General features: G+C 38.5%; 1 protein-coding gene across 7 annotated transcripts in view; it reads left to right on the forward strand.

The window, feature by feature from the left end:
- FAT3 (FAT atypical cadherin 3) overlaps window positions 1-18534 on the forward strand; it is a 621727-nt gene that overhangs the window by 268221 nt on the left and 334972 nt on the right. For all 7 annotated transcript variants that reach the window (XM_079105519.1, XM_079105517.1, XM_079105518.1 and 4 more), the window contains one exon: window positions 7512-7826. In XM_079105519.1, the coding sequence (XP_078961645.1) occupies window positions 7512-7826 (315 nt within the window). The remainder of the gene's footprint in view (window positions 1-7511; window positions 7827-18534) is intronic.

Below are 18534 nucleotides of genomic sequence, written 5' to 3' on the forward strand. Positions count from 1 at the left end.
GGTATGTATATACACAATGGAATATTACTCAGCCATAAAGAAGAATGAAATTATGGCATTAGTAAATGGATAGATCTGGCAACTCTCATGCTAAGTGAAATAAGTCAGTCCCCCAAAACCAAATATCACATATTTTCACTGATATGAGGAAGCTAAACTACAATAAAAGGTTGGGAGGAAAAGAAGAAAAGTTTAGTAAGTTAGACAAAGGAGTCTGAAAGGAAGGGAGGAGGGTATAGGAATAGATAAGACAGGAAAAAAGTGAATCATATAGACATACAGTTACTAATATGGAATGATATTCAATATGCAACAGTGAGGGTCCACAATTACAAAGAAATGTATAGGTTGGGGGTGAAAATAATATAGAGCAAAGGTAATACACCAATGATATTAATAGTTATTATCACTAGACCATGAGGTAATGGATGCTTTATGGTAACTGATATTTTATATTTTCTTTTACAGTGAAGTATTAAATAATTTTAAACACAAATACTGACCTAGCAACCAGTTAGAATGCTCCAGAAGTTCCTGCTAGGTGAATGAGCTCTCTCTCCCTTTCCTTCTCTCTGAAATGGGAATTAAAAAAAGAAAATCTTCAGCTTTCTTTCCATAGCTATTTCTTATCGACTCTTAGTAGCAGAAAATATTTGTAACAATATATCCAAAATCCTTCCTGCTGTCCTTAGTGCTCATTTCTTCTTCTAAAGAAGTGGAATCCAGTCATTGCTGGTGATGTTACAACCTCCACATTTTCAGCCACTCAACACAAGCAATTCTTGACTTTACTTCATATATTAAGTGAGAATACTGTTTCCACTGCTCTAGGTTTCAACCTTCTTTTCTCTTTGGTTGTATGGATCTGTGTCATTTGTGTCGTGTATGGTGGGTACGCAAATTAGCAAAGACCACAGGTTACAGAATGAGAAAACACTCCAAGCCAGATGTGATTCGCTCATTCTGGTGCTTTTTTCCCACTTTTATACTTTTGGTGCCTGGTGCCAGCTACACGGATTGCCGTTTCCATAGAGAGAACAGGTGTGTATTTGAAATGCTCTAAAAAATGGTACCAAAAAGTTTGTCTTTAAAAAAAAATCAAGTAGCAAGTATGTGTTTTCTCAGCCTATCCGACTTCACTGGTGAGGAGGTTTTTGAGTGTGAAGCTAGGTTTTAGACTCCCTGGGTCCCAAATAGACAAGGAGAGCTGTCTGTTTTCATTAACTCCACATAAAAGCTTGAATTCAGCCTGCAGCCCTTTGCCTTAATCTCATGTGCAACTCTCCAGCTCTAAGCCTTTTGAAATAATAAGGAATGAAGGCTGCTTGCGTTTGTGGACGTAATTGTTCCCCACAACTGTGTCGTGGGTTTTTCTTCCCCTTCTGCAAAGATAAAAGATGTCTAATTAATAGGCGTCGGCATGAGGAAGAGGGAAGAGTAGGACAAAAGTGTCCAAGGGTAGATGTGCCTGTGGGATAAGAGCTGGGGAGAGTGCCTTGTGTTGCTTTATCTGGGAGCTTGGAGGCATTAATTCACATTGCTGTGTGGACATAGGGGCAAGGCGGCATTTAAGACCATGATGAAAGCTGCTAATGTCTTCATCAAGCTGCATTCTTGCTTCAAGACTGGAGGATATTACCATGGCTCTATGTGCATTGTAGGTAGCGAAGGGACAACACATTACTGGATATCATTTTTAGAGAGTTATTTTATTAAATAGGGTCATTCATAGATGAAGTGTAGAATTTAAGAAACTATCAGTTCTGCATATATATCAGATATGAGTAAAATTGCTTACAAACTCAATCTGTCCCCATTTTGTTTTATGATCACAGAATAGCAAAATATCTAGTTGAATCAAATTTTTTTTTTCCCCTAATGCAGTTATTCTTTGGGGTGTTTGTCTTTAAAGAGGTAGGCATCCCAACTTGCCTGAATTTACCAAATGTTAGTTGTTATCCTTCATTTACATAATCAACATTTATAGTTTTCAGTTTCCAGCCATCCTAGGATAGAGAACAGAAGACAAAATGTTCTTTTCCCCCAGGGAGTTCTTAGTAAAATGGGGATGGAAATAAAGTGCTGAAAACAAATAAACAAACAAAGCAGAAGGGGAAAGGGTAAGCCCCTATCTTCGGCTAGCTGAGTAGGGAGAGTTCTCTTAATTCTCTAGGAGATGTAAGAGATCTGGGAGGCCCAGATGGAATGGGTAGCTGTACAGACATGCACAGAAGTAAAAGAGTAATGGATATTAAAAGAAAAATCAACCCTCTAATCACTGGGTCTCAAAGCATTCCAACATCTGAGGATCTTCTGAGGAGATATAAAATTGGATTCAGTATAGTACAATGCAACAACTTTTAGAAATTGTGGAGAATAATGAAACTGCTGAATATCCTACCTAAGAGCTGGTGCTAACCGGCTGTGAGGAGCAGGTGGGCTTGGAATTGCTTTCTTTTTCATGATAATGCACACATGTAGATAGATATCAGAGGCAGGCCTCATGGAATGAAAGGAGTGTGTGACTCCAATTCAGTACTCCACATTCCAAGTCGGACTTTGCCCACTTGATTTGCTGAGTGACTCACTTAAAAATCTCCAATTAAAATAGTGCATTAAAGTATATATTTAAATCTATACCACATATGTGATATGTAAAGCATATAAAAGTATAGGCACATATGAAACCTGTACACTAAAATATATTAGCAACATTATAAATATCTAAGTTAAGTCCCTCTCCACTCACATTTTCTGTACTAACCTCCATTCATCCCATGTCAGCTCTTCTCAGTTGTGCCATGTATTTCAGACTGGCAGCAGTTATAGATAGGATTAGAGGGTGCATGGTGTGACTCTGGTTGGAACTATATGGATAAGAAGCCCCACTCTTTCTTAACTGGTATCACGCTCTATAAAGAACAGTTATCCTTGCTACATCATTAAAAGTCTTATGCAGGTTCAGGGTTGAATGGAAAAAAATCAGAAAAATAGCATCTGTGAAATCTTGCTGGAGCCAAGGAAGAGCTGGCTAATGGTGAGATAGAACCTATGAAGGAGTATTATGTGCTCTCAGAGTTTTATGGAGTTTTACGTGACTCTTGAAGTAATAAGCAACCTAAAAATGTAGTGAGATGGTAACATCCGGGGAGAATGGGTAAAAGAGAAATTCTGTGTGTTTCTTTGTTCCTTCCAGTAAATCTATAATTATTTCAGAATAAAAAGTTTAAACATATTTTTAATGCCCTGAGAATTGAAAGGTGCTATTTTGGTTGATTAGAAAGGATTAAATATAGTATACATTAAGTAAACAGAATCTATTAGGGTCATCTATAAAGAATATACCATCAAAGTGTTTTTAAATTTTGTTTGGTTTTAATTGCAATATTTTCTCTGCCAGGTAATTGTATCATGTGATGAGTACATGACCTCAAAGCATTCCTAAGCCATATGTCCATGGATTGTTTAGAACTGTCATTTGTGATTGGGTGTCATTCTTCTGAGGCAAGATGTCATTTGAGACGTGTTTTGTGGCATATGGGGATATGACTAGAAAATAGATAAGGCAAATAGCTCAGCATGTAATATTTATCTGGTTACGAATAGCTCCATCCATTTTTCCTTTTGTCTCAGATATTTAAAGCCAATTCAGTTACAATGTGCATACATATTTTTCTAATAATTGTTTATGAATAAAGAAGAATTATAGCAAATGTATGTCTCATGCTGAGATCAACTAATTCAAGTTCAAGCTGTGCATAGTTCTGCAGCAATAAAATAAACAAAAAAAAAATAGATACTATCAGTGGGTCTGTTCTATAATTAAATATTAAGATGCCCAAACAATTCTAGTCTGCATTGCCTTTTTTATACAGGAAAATAAAGATGACATGCAAAAAAAAAAAAAAAAAAAGAAAACAAAAACAAAACAAAACCAATTTTAAAACATAAGCATATTTCAAAAATGAAGAGTAGAAAAATTCCCAAGTAAATTTCTAAAGAGTTTATAATGGCATTTTTATAAATATGAAATTTGAGCATTCATTTGACTCTGCTTTGAGCATTTGGATGATAGATGAAAACTTGAGGGATGGATGTGTTCCTGCCTGGGCTATTAAGTACCTTCCACTGAGAAGCACTACCTGGAACATGTAAGAAGCTCCCTGTAGATGAGACGTTATTTATCACCCATTCCAATTCCACTCAATACACATTTGTGAATGAATAGGGGTCATATCCTATTGATTCAGATTGGGATGAAGAATGAACTAGCAGTCAGCATGGCACCTGAGAAAGGAATTCTTAGACTGGAGAACAAAAGCCCCGGAAAGACACTGTTATCTTCTGATACTTGAAGCACTATCACAAATGAAATACTGTTTGCAGACTTGTTTAATTTTATCCTGGGATATGTATAAAAGTAGAGGTAGAAATTGTGTCCACGTTACAAAGATCTACTGTTAGTTTCAGTGTGAATAATCTTATGTTAGCTAAAACTCCCTAGTATGTAATGGAACCCCATCCCTTGAGTCCAAACAGAGCTGGGTGATGGATTAGGAATGCTGTGTGTGTATGCGGGGAGGGGTTTCATTAGGGAGTCTGTTGTGCCTAGTATTCTTTGAGATCAGATCTGATTGAGCAAGTTTGATTGACTTATCCTTTCGGTGATGACCACTAGCCTACTGTTGATTGTTTGTGCAACACACACATCTACTGAGTGAGGGTCTGCTGTGTGCCAGGCACTATTATGGGCAGAGTATTGGTTAACCAGAGACTCTGCCCATTCAGAACCTACTTTCTACCAACAGGCAGACGGAAGAGATGCTTTTCTGAGATGACTCGTCCAGGACTGTGCTGGTAATGGACCAAAGATATATGTAAATTTATGATTACACAAATGGTATGCCTTTACGCCATGTACAAACAGAGAAACAACATGTATCCCATTTGTTTACAATAAAAAAAAAAAGATATGTCACAGGCAGTCATGTTCTGCATATTTTTATAAATCAAAACAGACTCTCATTGAAGAGAATACATTCTGCTTTTATTTTTCATATTTATATTTGCAAAGACATAACAGGATATACCAAGATATGTATTTTTTATGATTTCTACAGTCAGTATGGAGAACCCAAATAAAATATAATATTAACTAAATAGTACTTGCTCACATAATGACACTTCTCTATCAGAGGAGGAAAACCTGTGGACATGAAATTCTATGTGGGCTTGACTTCTACATAGATTAAAAGACAATATAGTTTTGGCTGGGAACTGTTTACAAGTTTCACACACCAAAGTTTGGAGATTGCCTTTATTGGTGGAGTGATCATTGGCAAGTTATTTAGCATAAATCTGTTTCCTAATTTGTAAAATGGTGAAAAAAAAATAGCCAATGCTTCATGAGTGCTTGCACTGTAAAATATTTGCGGAATGCATGAAAGATTTGAAATTTTTAATGAGAATTGCCTCTGTCACACTTATCATGGTATCAGGTATACAACATTTACATATTGATGTGTGTGGAGGAAGTGATGATAGTAATGACTGGTTATAAAGCTGTCTCTATTTTGAGATGATATGATCATTTTGTGGAAAACTATGGAATTTATTTTAAAAATCTGTTAAAACTAATAAGTGAGTTGAACCAGGGTTTCATGTACAAGATCAACATAGAACAGTCTTATTTTATATACTAGCAATCAACAATTGAAGTTAAAATTAAAATAAACATAAAAAATATGAATTGTTTAAAGTTAAACTTCACAGAGATATGTGAGATCTGTGTACTGAGACTATAAAGTGCTTCTGCATTTTGTATCCATCCGAAAGCTGCCTGGTTTCATGTCATGTCCACTAGCAGAACTCCTTTTGCCCTGGGTGGCAGCGGCACCCATAACTGTGGGTGTTCCACAAAATTAGCCATGGTGTCTGTGATAGGCATGTGTTCTCTCCACAGATGTACTCACACCTGGCTTGGTCTTCAGCCCTCAGAGCCTCCTCTGAACCTTAATGTCCTGTTGACATTCTACTTGAGCTCAGCCCAGTTTATTGAATTGTCTGCCAGTTATTCAATTAGCAAACACACATCGCTGTGTTTATAATCATTGGTTTTGTTTTAACTTTTTCTCATTTTCTTGTAATTTCCCTGTCTTGCATCTGCTTTTCAAATGTCACATTGGCATTTCTGTTCTGACTCCAGGTATCATCCATGATTTTACAGGAATTCATTATGTTTTACATATTTCCATTGAGAATATTTAAGATTGTCTGTTGTCTCATAGCTTATCAATATGCAGGTTCTTCAGTGAATAACTTTGGAACTGAAATGTCAACATCAGTTGGGTAAATCTTCCTTTGCATGTTTTAGGGCAACTCCGAGTATTTCAGCCTGCTGTTTCTAGACAGACGCTTTCTTCCCTCCTACTTGCTTTACTTGGCAGTTTGAGTTTATAGGGTCTGCAGGCCAAATTATGTACTTAATTTAGATAGAAAGTCCAATAGGAATACAGAGACTAGAGTATTCCAGGATGAAAAATTGGAGAGAGGGTTCTTGACTTCTTTGTGCATTTTTTTTAATCTTTGAAAGGATTTACATGAATTTCACACCTGTGAACACCCTGACTATTAGAGATTTTACAAGCTGAGACCCAGAGTTTCCCAAGATGATGGACATCATTTATGATCCTTTCCCTATCTTGGATGAGGACTGTAAAGACATAACAAGGACTATGTTTTCTCTGTGACTTTTCTGGCAGATGTCTGATTTCCTGGCTGGCACTTGTTTCAACTATGAAATGGAAAAGGTGTGGGGGAAGTGGATCTAGTGTTTTTGTGTACCCAATTTAAAATGATTGTCCACAAGCATCTCTTAAAGTGGGTCAGGGTTTATTTAGGGCCCTCTGTAGAGTTCTTGAGGAAGATGGAAGTCCTTCATAAAGTCTGTTGAAATGTCTGCTTCTCTGATAATTGTGGAATAACTGTGACATTTAATTTTCAGGGAAGCAGTATGAGAGGCTTACATCCTGGCAGGCAAAATGCTATCCATTCTAACAGGCAAAAGAACATTTGAAAGGTCTTTTTCATTTTTGTGAATGAGTAGACATAATTATTTACCAAAAAAGAGATTTTTGCTGCAAAGGAAATCAACATCAGGTCAAATGGAGATATTACCTGGCAGTGGCACGGATTTCCTGTTCGACAAGAACGTGTTTTGATTCCTGACTCACTTATCTTCCCATCTCTCCCCATTGTCTCTTTCTCTTTCTCTATATGTATGACATGTCTATCTCCAAAATTCAAATGAAGTATTTATGAATGCAATTATGCTTCACAAATAGTAGAAAAATCATCTTCTTATGTAAAGATTGATATCCTAATTTAATCTTGTATTGTGGATTTTTTTCCCCATATGCCAAGATTATTCAGCACAGCTCTCTGGAAAAGGGGCTGCTAACTCGGTGTCCTCTTTTTGCTGTAGCAGTCATGCTCTCACCATTTTCTCTTAGGGGTCATCACTGCTGCAGATATTCTTGACCGCGAGACAACAGGATCCTACTGGCTGACAGTGTACGCCACTGACCGGGGTGTGGTCCCTCTCTACGCCACCATCGAGGTCTACATTGAAGTTGAAGATGTGAATGACAATGCCCCACTGACCTCAGAACCTATTTATTATCCTGTTGTCATGGAAAATTCTCCCAAGGATGTATCTGTCATTCAGATTCAGGCTGAAGATCCAGACTCCAGTTCCAATGACAAACTGACATACAGAATCACAAGTGGGAATCCTCAGAATTTTTTTGCCATCAATATCAAAACAGGTAAGGGAATGCTTATAAGATTTTTTTTTATATTGATAGTCCAGCATTTAAGCATATCAGTCTGATCCTTATGTTCCAGATTATTTATTTTATTGTCTAGAGAGAAACATCTCCTTTCTGGAAGTGGTTTCTGGAAAGGTGAATGCTCCTCCTGCCTCTTTGGTGTGTGTTAATTTCACCTAACACTGAGGTGAAGTGGTTCAATAGGAATCAGGTTTTCATAGAAAGCTGTGGATTTGCTTTGTTCATAATAATGAAATGTGGTTTCCTGGCACCTGAGATTGATGACTACCCCCTTCTCTTTCTTGGGAGAGAGCAGCCTGTTCTACCCAGGGTTCTTGGGTGAGAGTAGCCTGGCTTGCCCAGCTGACCTTGCAAGGCCTGTACTTCTATGAACTTCTCCCTTGCTTGGCTCTAGTCCAGCCTGCTGCAGACAGACTCTTTTAACCTTACACCCCCACATGTTTTGTAATTACTGTGCTGCCCATAAATGAAGTGTCAATTTTCAAAACAACTTCGTGTCCCAATATTTACATAAAATATGAAAAACTTTAATTTTTTAAATCTTTTGTTCAAAAGGTTTCTGAAGATTATAATACAAACTGAATTTGTTGAGTAAAGGTCAGAAAGGCCTGAGGATTATCAGCCGGTGTGGAGTTTGGTTGAATGTGATTTGAGACAAAGACACCCACTGGAAAGGTGCCCAACAGAATAGACCTCGGAGGGCCACTGCTTGCTTGTGATTTGCCACTTTTAGAACTGAACAAAGGAATAAAACACTCAGGGATATAGTTGACAGGGCATTAATTTACCGAAATTTAGAATAATGTGAATTAATTTTGCCCTCTGCCAGTGAGCTGGTATTGGTCCAAAGTTTAGGTTGATACTTTTTGGTGTGGACAGACTTAGCTTTCCCTATGAACCACTGATAGTTACTTCTCCTGCCTTTTTTTGTTAAAGGAGGAAGGTACTGCTGACCCCACAAAGGTTATAAATGTCAGATTGTCATTGAAATGATTTGAAGAGAACGCCAGATTTTTTTTTTTTTTTTAATTATCATTTTTCTCTGATTTTGAGAGAGTTGGTCATTATGTCCTCGGACTTCTGATTCAAATGGTATATGACAGGAGTTGCCTGGTGTTTCATTGTAAGACAGAGTAGTCATTGGTTAGGGGTGTCTGACTGAGGCTGCCTTGTATTGGAAGGAGAGGACTCAGAGGAGATTGTCCAACCTGTCAGAGCCACACTCACTAAGACTGGGCAAGTCCCTATGTACTTGAGGAACGAACCTCCTGATTTGTTTTGTTATAACAAAGAAATCCATGGACTGTTCAGACAGAAAATTGAATTTAAAGACTTTTCAAATGTAAGAGTAAGGGGAAGGGAAGAGGGAGAGAGGAAAGAGAGAGAACAAAGATACTTTTTAAAGTCCCAGTAAAGAAATTGAGGGTGCAGACATATTTGCATTCACAACCCAACAGAGTCTGAAATGCCCCAGTCAGATTCTGTGCTTTCCATCTGGGTCCTGTTGCCACTGAATCATTTCATTAGTGGTGGGCCTAGCATACTCTTTTTTAAAAAAATATATTTTGTTTTAGTTGTAGATGGACACAATGCCTTTATTTTATTTATTTATTTTTATGTGGTATTGAGGATTGAACCCAGTGTCTCACACATGCCAACAAGTGCTCAACCACTGAGCTACAACCCAGCCCCCTAGCATCCTCTTTTTAAGTTAAAAAACAGTACTGCAAAAGGGAAGGTTCAAGTGTCCTCTTCTACTTAGGAATGAAAATGAAGAATACCGACTCTGGGTAAGAATTTGGGTAGGATATGAAGAACTTAGACTGTATGTTTTGTACACTGATATAACTACAGCTACCTTTTACACACCTTTAAAAGTTTGCACATGAAATTTCAGAAAGACCTGTATTATCCTAGTTTGGCCTACCTTGCATAGTAAGAGTCTTAGTCATATCCATAATTTTCTGTCCTGGCCTGCCTGTAGAATTTAAAAGAGCATTTGTGCCAGGAATGGCATTTTTGTTTAACTTGTCTAATTATATAAAAGAAATATATAGCATACTTGTAGTTTTCAGACACAGAAGATGAAGATGCTGAATTTTATTTGTCTAGTTATTCAATCACTAAGCATTTATTATGCCTATTAGTTTTATAGCAAGATCTAATAAACAAGGTTATAAACTTAAGACATGGTCCAAACCTTTCAGGGACTCAAAGTAGAATGAAATTAGTAGAATAATTAACAAATACTTATGATACAGTGAAAGAATGCAATAATTTATTTCTGTAGGGGAGCTTTATTCTGTATTGTGTTGGTTAGAGGGATGGTCAGGGATGTCTCCATGGAGGAAGCAGAATCTGGGTTTAGAAATCCTGGGTTTCAAATTCTTGCTCTGCATTTTATAACTGGGAAACACTATGGAACACACCAAATCCAAAGCCGATGTCACCAGCTTCAAGACTCAGGCAAGGTATTGAATCCCTTGGAAATTCAGGTTTCAGCAAGGAAAGATTGTTGCAGAGTTTAGGGGTCCTCATGTGAAATGTTTACCACAGGGCCTGGGGCACAGTGAAATCCCACAGTGATTGGTAATACCCTATCCTGTTTACAGTCATCACAGACACATCATTTAATTTCTTTGGACCTCAGTTTCTCATCTGGAAAATGAGAATGCATTGTTTACTCCACAGGGGTGGCTTGTGAAAACAGAATGTCATGATGAGTTTGAAGGCTGTTGGTAAATGATAGAGCTCCGTTAGACTCATGTGATTTCTATGCCTATTTCTAATGAGACCCACAGAACCACAAGCCAGGTGAAATTTTCCTTAAGTATGTTGCTCAAGGTATGGTGCTATCTGTGGCACTTGACAGACTTGCTAACATAAACTCTAATTTTTGGCATTTCTTCCAATCCCTCTAAAGGCATTTATGTGAAATAGTTACATCACTATAACACTTTCCAGTAGTGAAGTGGAAGGAATAGCTTATCCAGTGTATTTAGGAAAGATTTATGCTTTATATTTTTTCCCAACTGAAATGCTGACACTAATAAATTGACCTTTTATCTTTTCTTTGTGGTAGAGCTAAAATTTATAGAGTTTTGTTTTGGTCTTGGCAATGAGTTACATAATAAAGATTAAAATGATTAATTCAAATGCAAATTATGTCAATACTTATGGTCCACAGCTTGTAGCACATAGCAGATGTCCCTCCCCGCAAATGAAGAGATTTCTCTATTAGAGATTCTGTTCTCTACTAGACTTGGGATCATGTAGAATGAGTAGTCTGTCTATTTTCTTCAGTAATTCTTGTAGCTTAAGAAGAAAAATAAAAGTTGTAGTGCTGTGAGGCCTTCTGGGGGCTGTATGTGGAACCCTGATTAATTCCAGGCTCAGCAGCTGAATTCACTGAAATGCAGTGTCTCCTGTTGCTTTCAGAGGCTCACCCACATGTTCTGAGGGGGCGACACTAACAGCTGGTGTTCAAGCCTCTTTGGTTTAGCAGGAACTTTACTGCCTTCCATCACCTGTAAAAAATTCAGGCTGGCCACTCACTAATCATCTAGTCTAAATTGGGGAACAGGGGTGGGAATTTCCTCTAGAAGTTCAGGATATTTATTTCCATCATGTCTACAGTATGGAATCCACTTAGCACAGGGTTGGCATGCCACTATGAATACAGTAACTCAATGATTGTGAGCCATAAGTATTGTTTTTACCCCATGTTCCCCAGTAGAAAAGGTTGTATAAACTGTAAGCAGTTTTTGCTTCAGGTCCCCACTGTCATTGTTTTTTTAGAATATTTTGTTTTTTATTTGTAGGTAGACACAATACCTTTATTTTATTTTTATGTGGTGCTGAGGATCTAACCCAGGACCTCACGCATGCCAGGCAAGCACTCTACCACTGAGCCACAACCCCAGCCCCCCACTGTCTTTTGAGGAAGACATCCTTTGACGTCAGTGATGCCTTGCCTTACTGGTTGATATGTACTGCCAGGAAATAAATTCAGTTTTATAAAGTACATTATGTACCAATATTGACCTAAGCTCCAGGTGTTGGTAGGATGGGAGATAAGACAGAAGAGAATTTCCGCACTTAGGGAATTTAGTCTCATGGGAAACATGGACTATCACACATGTGATATAAGGCTTATTTTAAAAATAAATGGTTGAACTCTATGGACTGTAAGCTATAAACAGGGTAATACTGGTCAGAGCAGGTGAAGTGGATAGGGAGCTGCACGGACCTGAAGTGGGCCCTGGAAGAGTGGGTTGATCTGAGGGAGAGAAGCCTGTTGAATACCCAGGGACTATAAACTAGGTACACAGACCTGGACAGCCTGTTTGTTGCTATTTGAGCTCTTATCAGAGGCATGATATCATCAGAAAAGGTATTTTAAAAGAGCCATGAATGTCCAGAGTCTTATAATTAGAAGTACCAAATAATATGCAAATCCTGTGTTTGGGGTTTGATAATATTTAGATTTTAAAGAGCATCCTTTAAAAAATTTTTTTTTTCTATGAGGTCTACTTCTTTTTTTTTAAATTGGATATTGGGGATTGAACACAGGGACACTCAACCACTGAGCCACATCCCCAGCCCTATTTTGTATTTTATTTAGAGACAGAGTCTCACTGAGTTGTTTAATGCCTTGCCATTGCTAAGGCTGGCTATGAAATTGTGATCCTCCTATCTCAGCCTCCCAAACCACTGGAATTATAGGCATGTGCCACCATGCCTGGCTACTTCTTAAAAGAATTATTTTAGAAGGAAAAAGCATGTTAATAAGTTTTTCTGCTGCTGTGACTAAAAACCTGACAAGAACAATTTTAGAATTAGGAAAAATTTATTTGGGGGCTCACAGTTTCAGAGGTCTCAGTCCATGGACAGCCAGCTCCATTTCTCGGGGCTGAAGGTGAGGCTAAACATCATGGCAGAAGACTGTGGTGGAGGGAAAAGGCTCACATAATGATCAGGAAGCAGAGAGAGACTGCACTCGCCAGGTACAAAATATATACCCCAAAGGCATGCTCCCAGTGTCCACTTCCTCCGGCCACAGCCTACCTGCCTTCAGTTATCACTCACTTAAGCTCCAGGGATTAATTCACTGATTGGGTTAAGGCTCTCATAACCCAATAATTTTTTTCCTCTAAAGCTTTTAGCATTGTCTCATATATGAGTTTTTGGGGGACACCTCACAGTTGCATAACAGCATATATAAAGTGATCTTTTCACTTTTTCCTTTTCTTTCATAAAACATAGATCCAGGATCAGCATATGCTATACTCAGACTGTGTGTCTATGCAGAAGATCCTTGCCTGATCTGCCAATGGTTTATTATCAGAACATGGACGTTTATTTCTACTGTTTCTGTGTCTCCCTCTGAGCTTCTGCTTATTGGCATCTCCACAGGCATTTGAGTGCTAGTGAAGGTTGGCTTTCTTTGGCTTTCTGTGAGCATCTTGAGATAAGCTTGAGTAAAGTGTATTTTATGTGTAGGTGAACTAGTTGCCCAGTATGCCTACCCAGGTCATTTGAGAGAAAGAAATCTTCAATACTTACATTACAGGAATACCTCAAATTCTACCTTTATTTATTATTTAGGGTGTAGAAGTTGTTTCCTACTAAAATGGGAGATTATAGCTTACTAATATATTGTATAATATTGTATATCTTTACTTTTTAATCAAACCTAAATAATAGTTTGGCTTTTTGTATATGGCATAAGATGTCAGCAGCAAGTGTTAACATTAATGAAAATCGTAACAGAGCAATTCAAGTCCTACTCCAGTCTGATAATCACCTGGTGAGCTTACTAGACCAAGATTCCTGGGGTGCAGACTGGTAATTTGCATTTCTAACAAGTTCCTGGGTAATGCTGAAGTTGTTCCCCAGGGAATCTTGAGAGCAAGGCTGTCTACATCATTTACCTATGGGAAACCGAAGCAGTAACAGGATGCTGAGAAACACACATGAGAAACAGCCAACTTTACAAATCATTCCAACACTCTCACCTAATAGTGCTAGAATTTTGAGAATTTACTATGAATTTTCAAAATGCACATTCCACCCATTACCCAAATCAATTCTCATACCCTTGCTTATACTTTGTTTTATGAAGTGTAGAAAAAATGAAAATTCCATCTCTGTAATTGTCCATGAGCGAAAAATCACATGAATTCCTAGGGTTTCAAAAATTTTGGTTTGCATGTTTCTAAATATATAGAATCAAGCAGAATTTGTTACCAAGTGGAGTCCAGACGTATTTCAATAAATAAAAACACTATTGGATTTTAGTAAACCATTATTTAAAAAGCATTAGCTCATAACAGTGGTATTTCAAAATAATTTGCCATTCTAAGTAAGCTAAGCCCTACATTTATGCACAGATCTATTTGGTGGTTATCAGCTTAGAAAACCATCTTTTCTAGGAAATCAGAAGGAAGCCTTACTTCGTGTGTAATTACAGAGATTTAGAGAAAAAAAAAAAAAACAGGGTGAAGGACAAGAGTACAAATAGTGGTGTTTGTACTTCAGAGGAAACTAGGAAATCTCTCTTTGTTGTCTCTTTTTCCTCCTTTCTTTCTGGATGGCATGGTCCTTCCTAATGGAAAGCTAAATTCTCCTGAATGGGTGGAAATGGCTGCTGGATGATGAGTTGATATTCATAAGTACCAGGCACAAAGCAGATAATGTAGCGAATGAGTATGTATGAAACTGTAAATCACCCTTGCTCCTTCTTTCAGCCATGAAAGGAGGCCTTGTCCTATAGAACATTAAATTGTGTTCATTTAATCCAACAAGTCCAGTAGAACAAATCGAGCTCATGCAGATTTATCACAGGGGGTTATTTAAATTCAGCAGTGACCTTTGCATCCATATGAATGTGCTTCAAATGAACAAGGACAAAAGGAACTTCTCTGTACTGCCTTTATGTCCTGAGGAGGCTGCTCCTTTCCTCATTTGATCGACTCTGAACTGTGGGTTGGAGGGTGGGGATTGGGGTCTCTGCAGGTGGAGATAGCTTGGTCAGATTAGGCTTTCTGGCAAGGGAGAACATACTCTTTCCTAGGCTGGACTCTGGCTCTGCCTTCCTGTGGCTTGGTTTTGTTTAGATGCTTGTTGTTAATATAAGTACCAATTTCAGAGTTTCTGAACCCCATAGTATTGACATTAGATAGATCTAATTGACATTGGATAATTCTTTGTTCTGGGAAATTGTCATGTGAATTTTAAAATATTACCAGTATCCCTGACCTCTACAATGCTAGCATTCCTTCCCCTAGTTGTGACAATAAAAATATCTCTAAACATTTTTGTTTTAAAGTCTGGGGAGAGGGATTGCCCTCTTTGAAAATCACTGATCTAATATGGAATACTTCCTAGAACCCATTCCATATGGCCCTTATAAAACATCCTATACAAAATAAATGGCTAGACATGGAGGCATGGTAGTGTTGTTACCTTTAATAAAAGAAAGTGTGTGTACATTTTGTATGCGTATGCATACATATTAACATTAATAATAAAAATGAAATAATATAAAATAGGGAGAAATTCAAAGCTGCCCTCACTTCACTTTGACTTCAGACATTATGACTACTTGAAATCAAATCCATTAGAGAGAGAGAGAGAGAGAGAGAGAGAGAGAGAGGGAGGGAAAGAGAGAACAAAACAATAACAAAACTTCAAGCATAATAAATGTGTATGAAGTTATCTTTTTCTCAGCTCCTTAGTATTTGAAGAGGATTTGGCTGGCAACAAAATTCTAATCGGAATCTGTTTTGAGCAGCTTTCTCCAGAAAACAGCATGAAGAGATTATTTTGAGAGTTTCAGGGTTTATTCCCTTGAAATGCTTAAGCAGCTCCAAATCCTGTTCCTGCTTAATGTCAGCCTTCTGATGGATAAATATGTGGATTGTCTCATTCCTGGAATAAAGGTGGATGCAAAAGGGGGGTGGGAATCTTTTTGACCTCAATTAGGGATTCTGCCATCATGTACCTAGATGAAGTCTCTGGGGAGCTTTGGCATTCTTAGTAAGTATGCAGGGCTCATTTACAAACCCCAGGGAACTGGGAGGTTTGCAAAGACTTATACCAGTGTCCAGATTACCATCTTTGGATTCATCGTAGGATTGTGAAGACTTCAGCTGGGTGTGAGCTGGTGAGACCATCTGTACCAGGAAGTAATTTGACTCCCAAATAAATAGACATTCTGAAGGACAGGGCTGCTAGTTAGGCAACAGCATGTGCTTTATTATGCCTATGAGAAACAGATTTGGATCTCAGAGTTAACACAGTTGTTACCCGTGAAAGGAGTTTTAGGTATCATTTCTTTACAAAGTTGAAATTGCAGGCAGGGATGTGGAGCTTTGGTGAAAAGAAGATAGAAATGAGCAGGCAGGAGCTAAATGATAAGAGTATAAGAGAAATGATGCTATACCCTGACTGGAAACCTGCCCTGGGTGGAGATGTCTCCGGGACACTTCACGGAGCTACAGCATGTTGGTCACCTCTGAGGCTCATGTCTATGCTCCATCTTCAGTGTTGCTCCCATCCTGCTGACCCACAGAGAGGAGGTGGTAAGGAGGGCTGGGTTCCCAGAGAGCCAGCCTGTCCCTCCAGCTCAGCTGTGGGAGAAATTGCTATTGGGAATTACTGAGAATTATTTGGGAGGGTGATGGAGTCACATAAATAAAACAGATGATGGAGTTGTGTTTATGTATAAAAAAAGAGATTGATTGAGGTCATAAATTTCTCTTTTATTTCTTCTATCTGGGCGTTATTTCCACAGCAATAATTTACTACATTGGTTTATTACTTTCTTCTGTTCTGAAGGAAACTGTGAATTTTAATTGAAACTACTGCCTGCCTCCCACTGTTCTTGGATGCCATTGTCAGGGAGACTCCTAGATACTCCCCAGCTGTGTGCCCCTCCCTCCTGGGTATGAAGGCAAGATGGGAAGAGGAGCCTTAATCCAGAACACGGATGGCTCAGTGCCTGGGCCATGCAGGTGTGCTTACACGTTAGCTCATTTTGTAATCACCATAATTGTGGGGAAAAATTGAGTCTCTAGGGACATAGGTGACTTGCCCAAAGTCACCTAGCTGATCAATGCAGAGATGGGATTGATCTGATTAATCATCCCGATGCTAAAGACAAATGCTACTGAAATTGAAAAACAGGACACCTTGAATAGACCCATTAATGATCCCAGGACTTTGGAGTTCAGGGCAGTCTTTCAGATGATTATGTGTATTCTTTATTTTATAGGTGCATTAGGAGTTGAATTGTGTCCCCCATAAGGTATGTTAAAGTCCTAGCCTCTACTCTATTCCTGTGAATGTGACCTTATTTGGGAAATTGTATCTTTTGTCGGTGTTAAGATAAAATAAAGTCATATTAGATAAAGGTGGGCTCTAATTCAGTGACCAATGTCCTCAGAAGAGGGAATTTGTATGGAAGAAAGACAGTGAAGAGAAGAAAAAGTAATGTATTTTTCTCAACCCTTGTCAGAGTCATTGATGAGTCTCCTTTACAAAAAGCAGGGAAAACAAGAGAAAAGCAGGGAAATTTATTTAACCCAGGTCTTATGTGACATGGCAGTCTTCAGAAACGAAGATCCACAGACCCAAATAAAACTGTATATTTGTATCTTTAGTTTGGATGAAGAATGGACAGTTGTGTGGAAGAATACTGGACCGGAAGGGTTATGACCTAGTAGTGATAAACTATGGGGAACTTGGCAAGGTGTTTTGGTTCAGATTCTTCTCAGCTGCGTAGTGTAATATTCCTTCCCTCCAAGAATGCACAGGATACCTGTTTCCTGAGGGTCTTAAAACACTAAGGGGATAGGAGATCAGAGGGACTTTTCACTTCTGCAGTTTTCTCCGTTTCCTTTCAATTGATGTCTTATGCCAAGGTGTCACAATTTGGAGTGTTGCATTCTGAGCCCCAGCGACAGCCAGGTGAAGATGGAGGCAGAGACTGGAGTTAGAGACAGGAGATTGGAATGATGGTGCCAAAAAGCAGGGAAGGCCAGGAATTGCAGGCAATCACTAGAAACTAGGGAAAGACTAGGAAGGATTCTCCCCTGGAGCTGATACCCTGATTTTGGCCTCCAGAACTGTTTGAGAGTCAACTTCTCTTGTTTAAGCAACACACTTTTCAGTACTTTGTTATGGCAACCCAAGGAAATTCCTACAAGGTAAAGTTCAGGGCCCACTGTCTTCCACCTCAGTGCTCTGTTTTTAGACCAAATGCTCAAAAGTTTAGTACCTTCTTGCTACTTGTTCCTTAGCCAGGTGGTTTGTGCGTGCTCTTTGTTTTGCAGTGCTAGTGATCTGGTTGGGCTTGATTATTTCAGAGAGTAGTTGTAAAAGGGGAGAAGTTTGATAAGAGACCTGTATGGCATTGAATTACCACAGTCATTTCAGGACATGTGGAACATCATCCATGGATGATGCTGTCATGTCCTCTGGAGTGTTTATGCAAAAGGTGGCGAGGTCCCGTGGAAGCAACTCTAGATTGGCATTGAGTGTGTGTCATGAATTAGGATCTCATGAGAGTCTTGCTCATTTTGTCATTTCTCTGGAAGCACCTTTTCAAAAACAGCACTGAAAATTGCTATACTGAACAGTTACTGCAGGATAAAGTATAGTTTCATCATTGACCTTGAGA

Source organism: Sciurus vulgaris, assembly GCF_902686455.1.
Source record: "Sciurus vulgaris genome assembly, chromosome: 11".
Taxonomy (NCBI): Eukaryota; Metazoa; Chordata; class Mammalia; order Rodentia; family Sciuridae; genus Sciurus; species Sciurus vulgaris.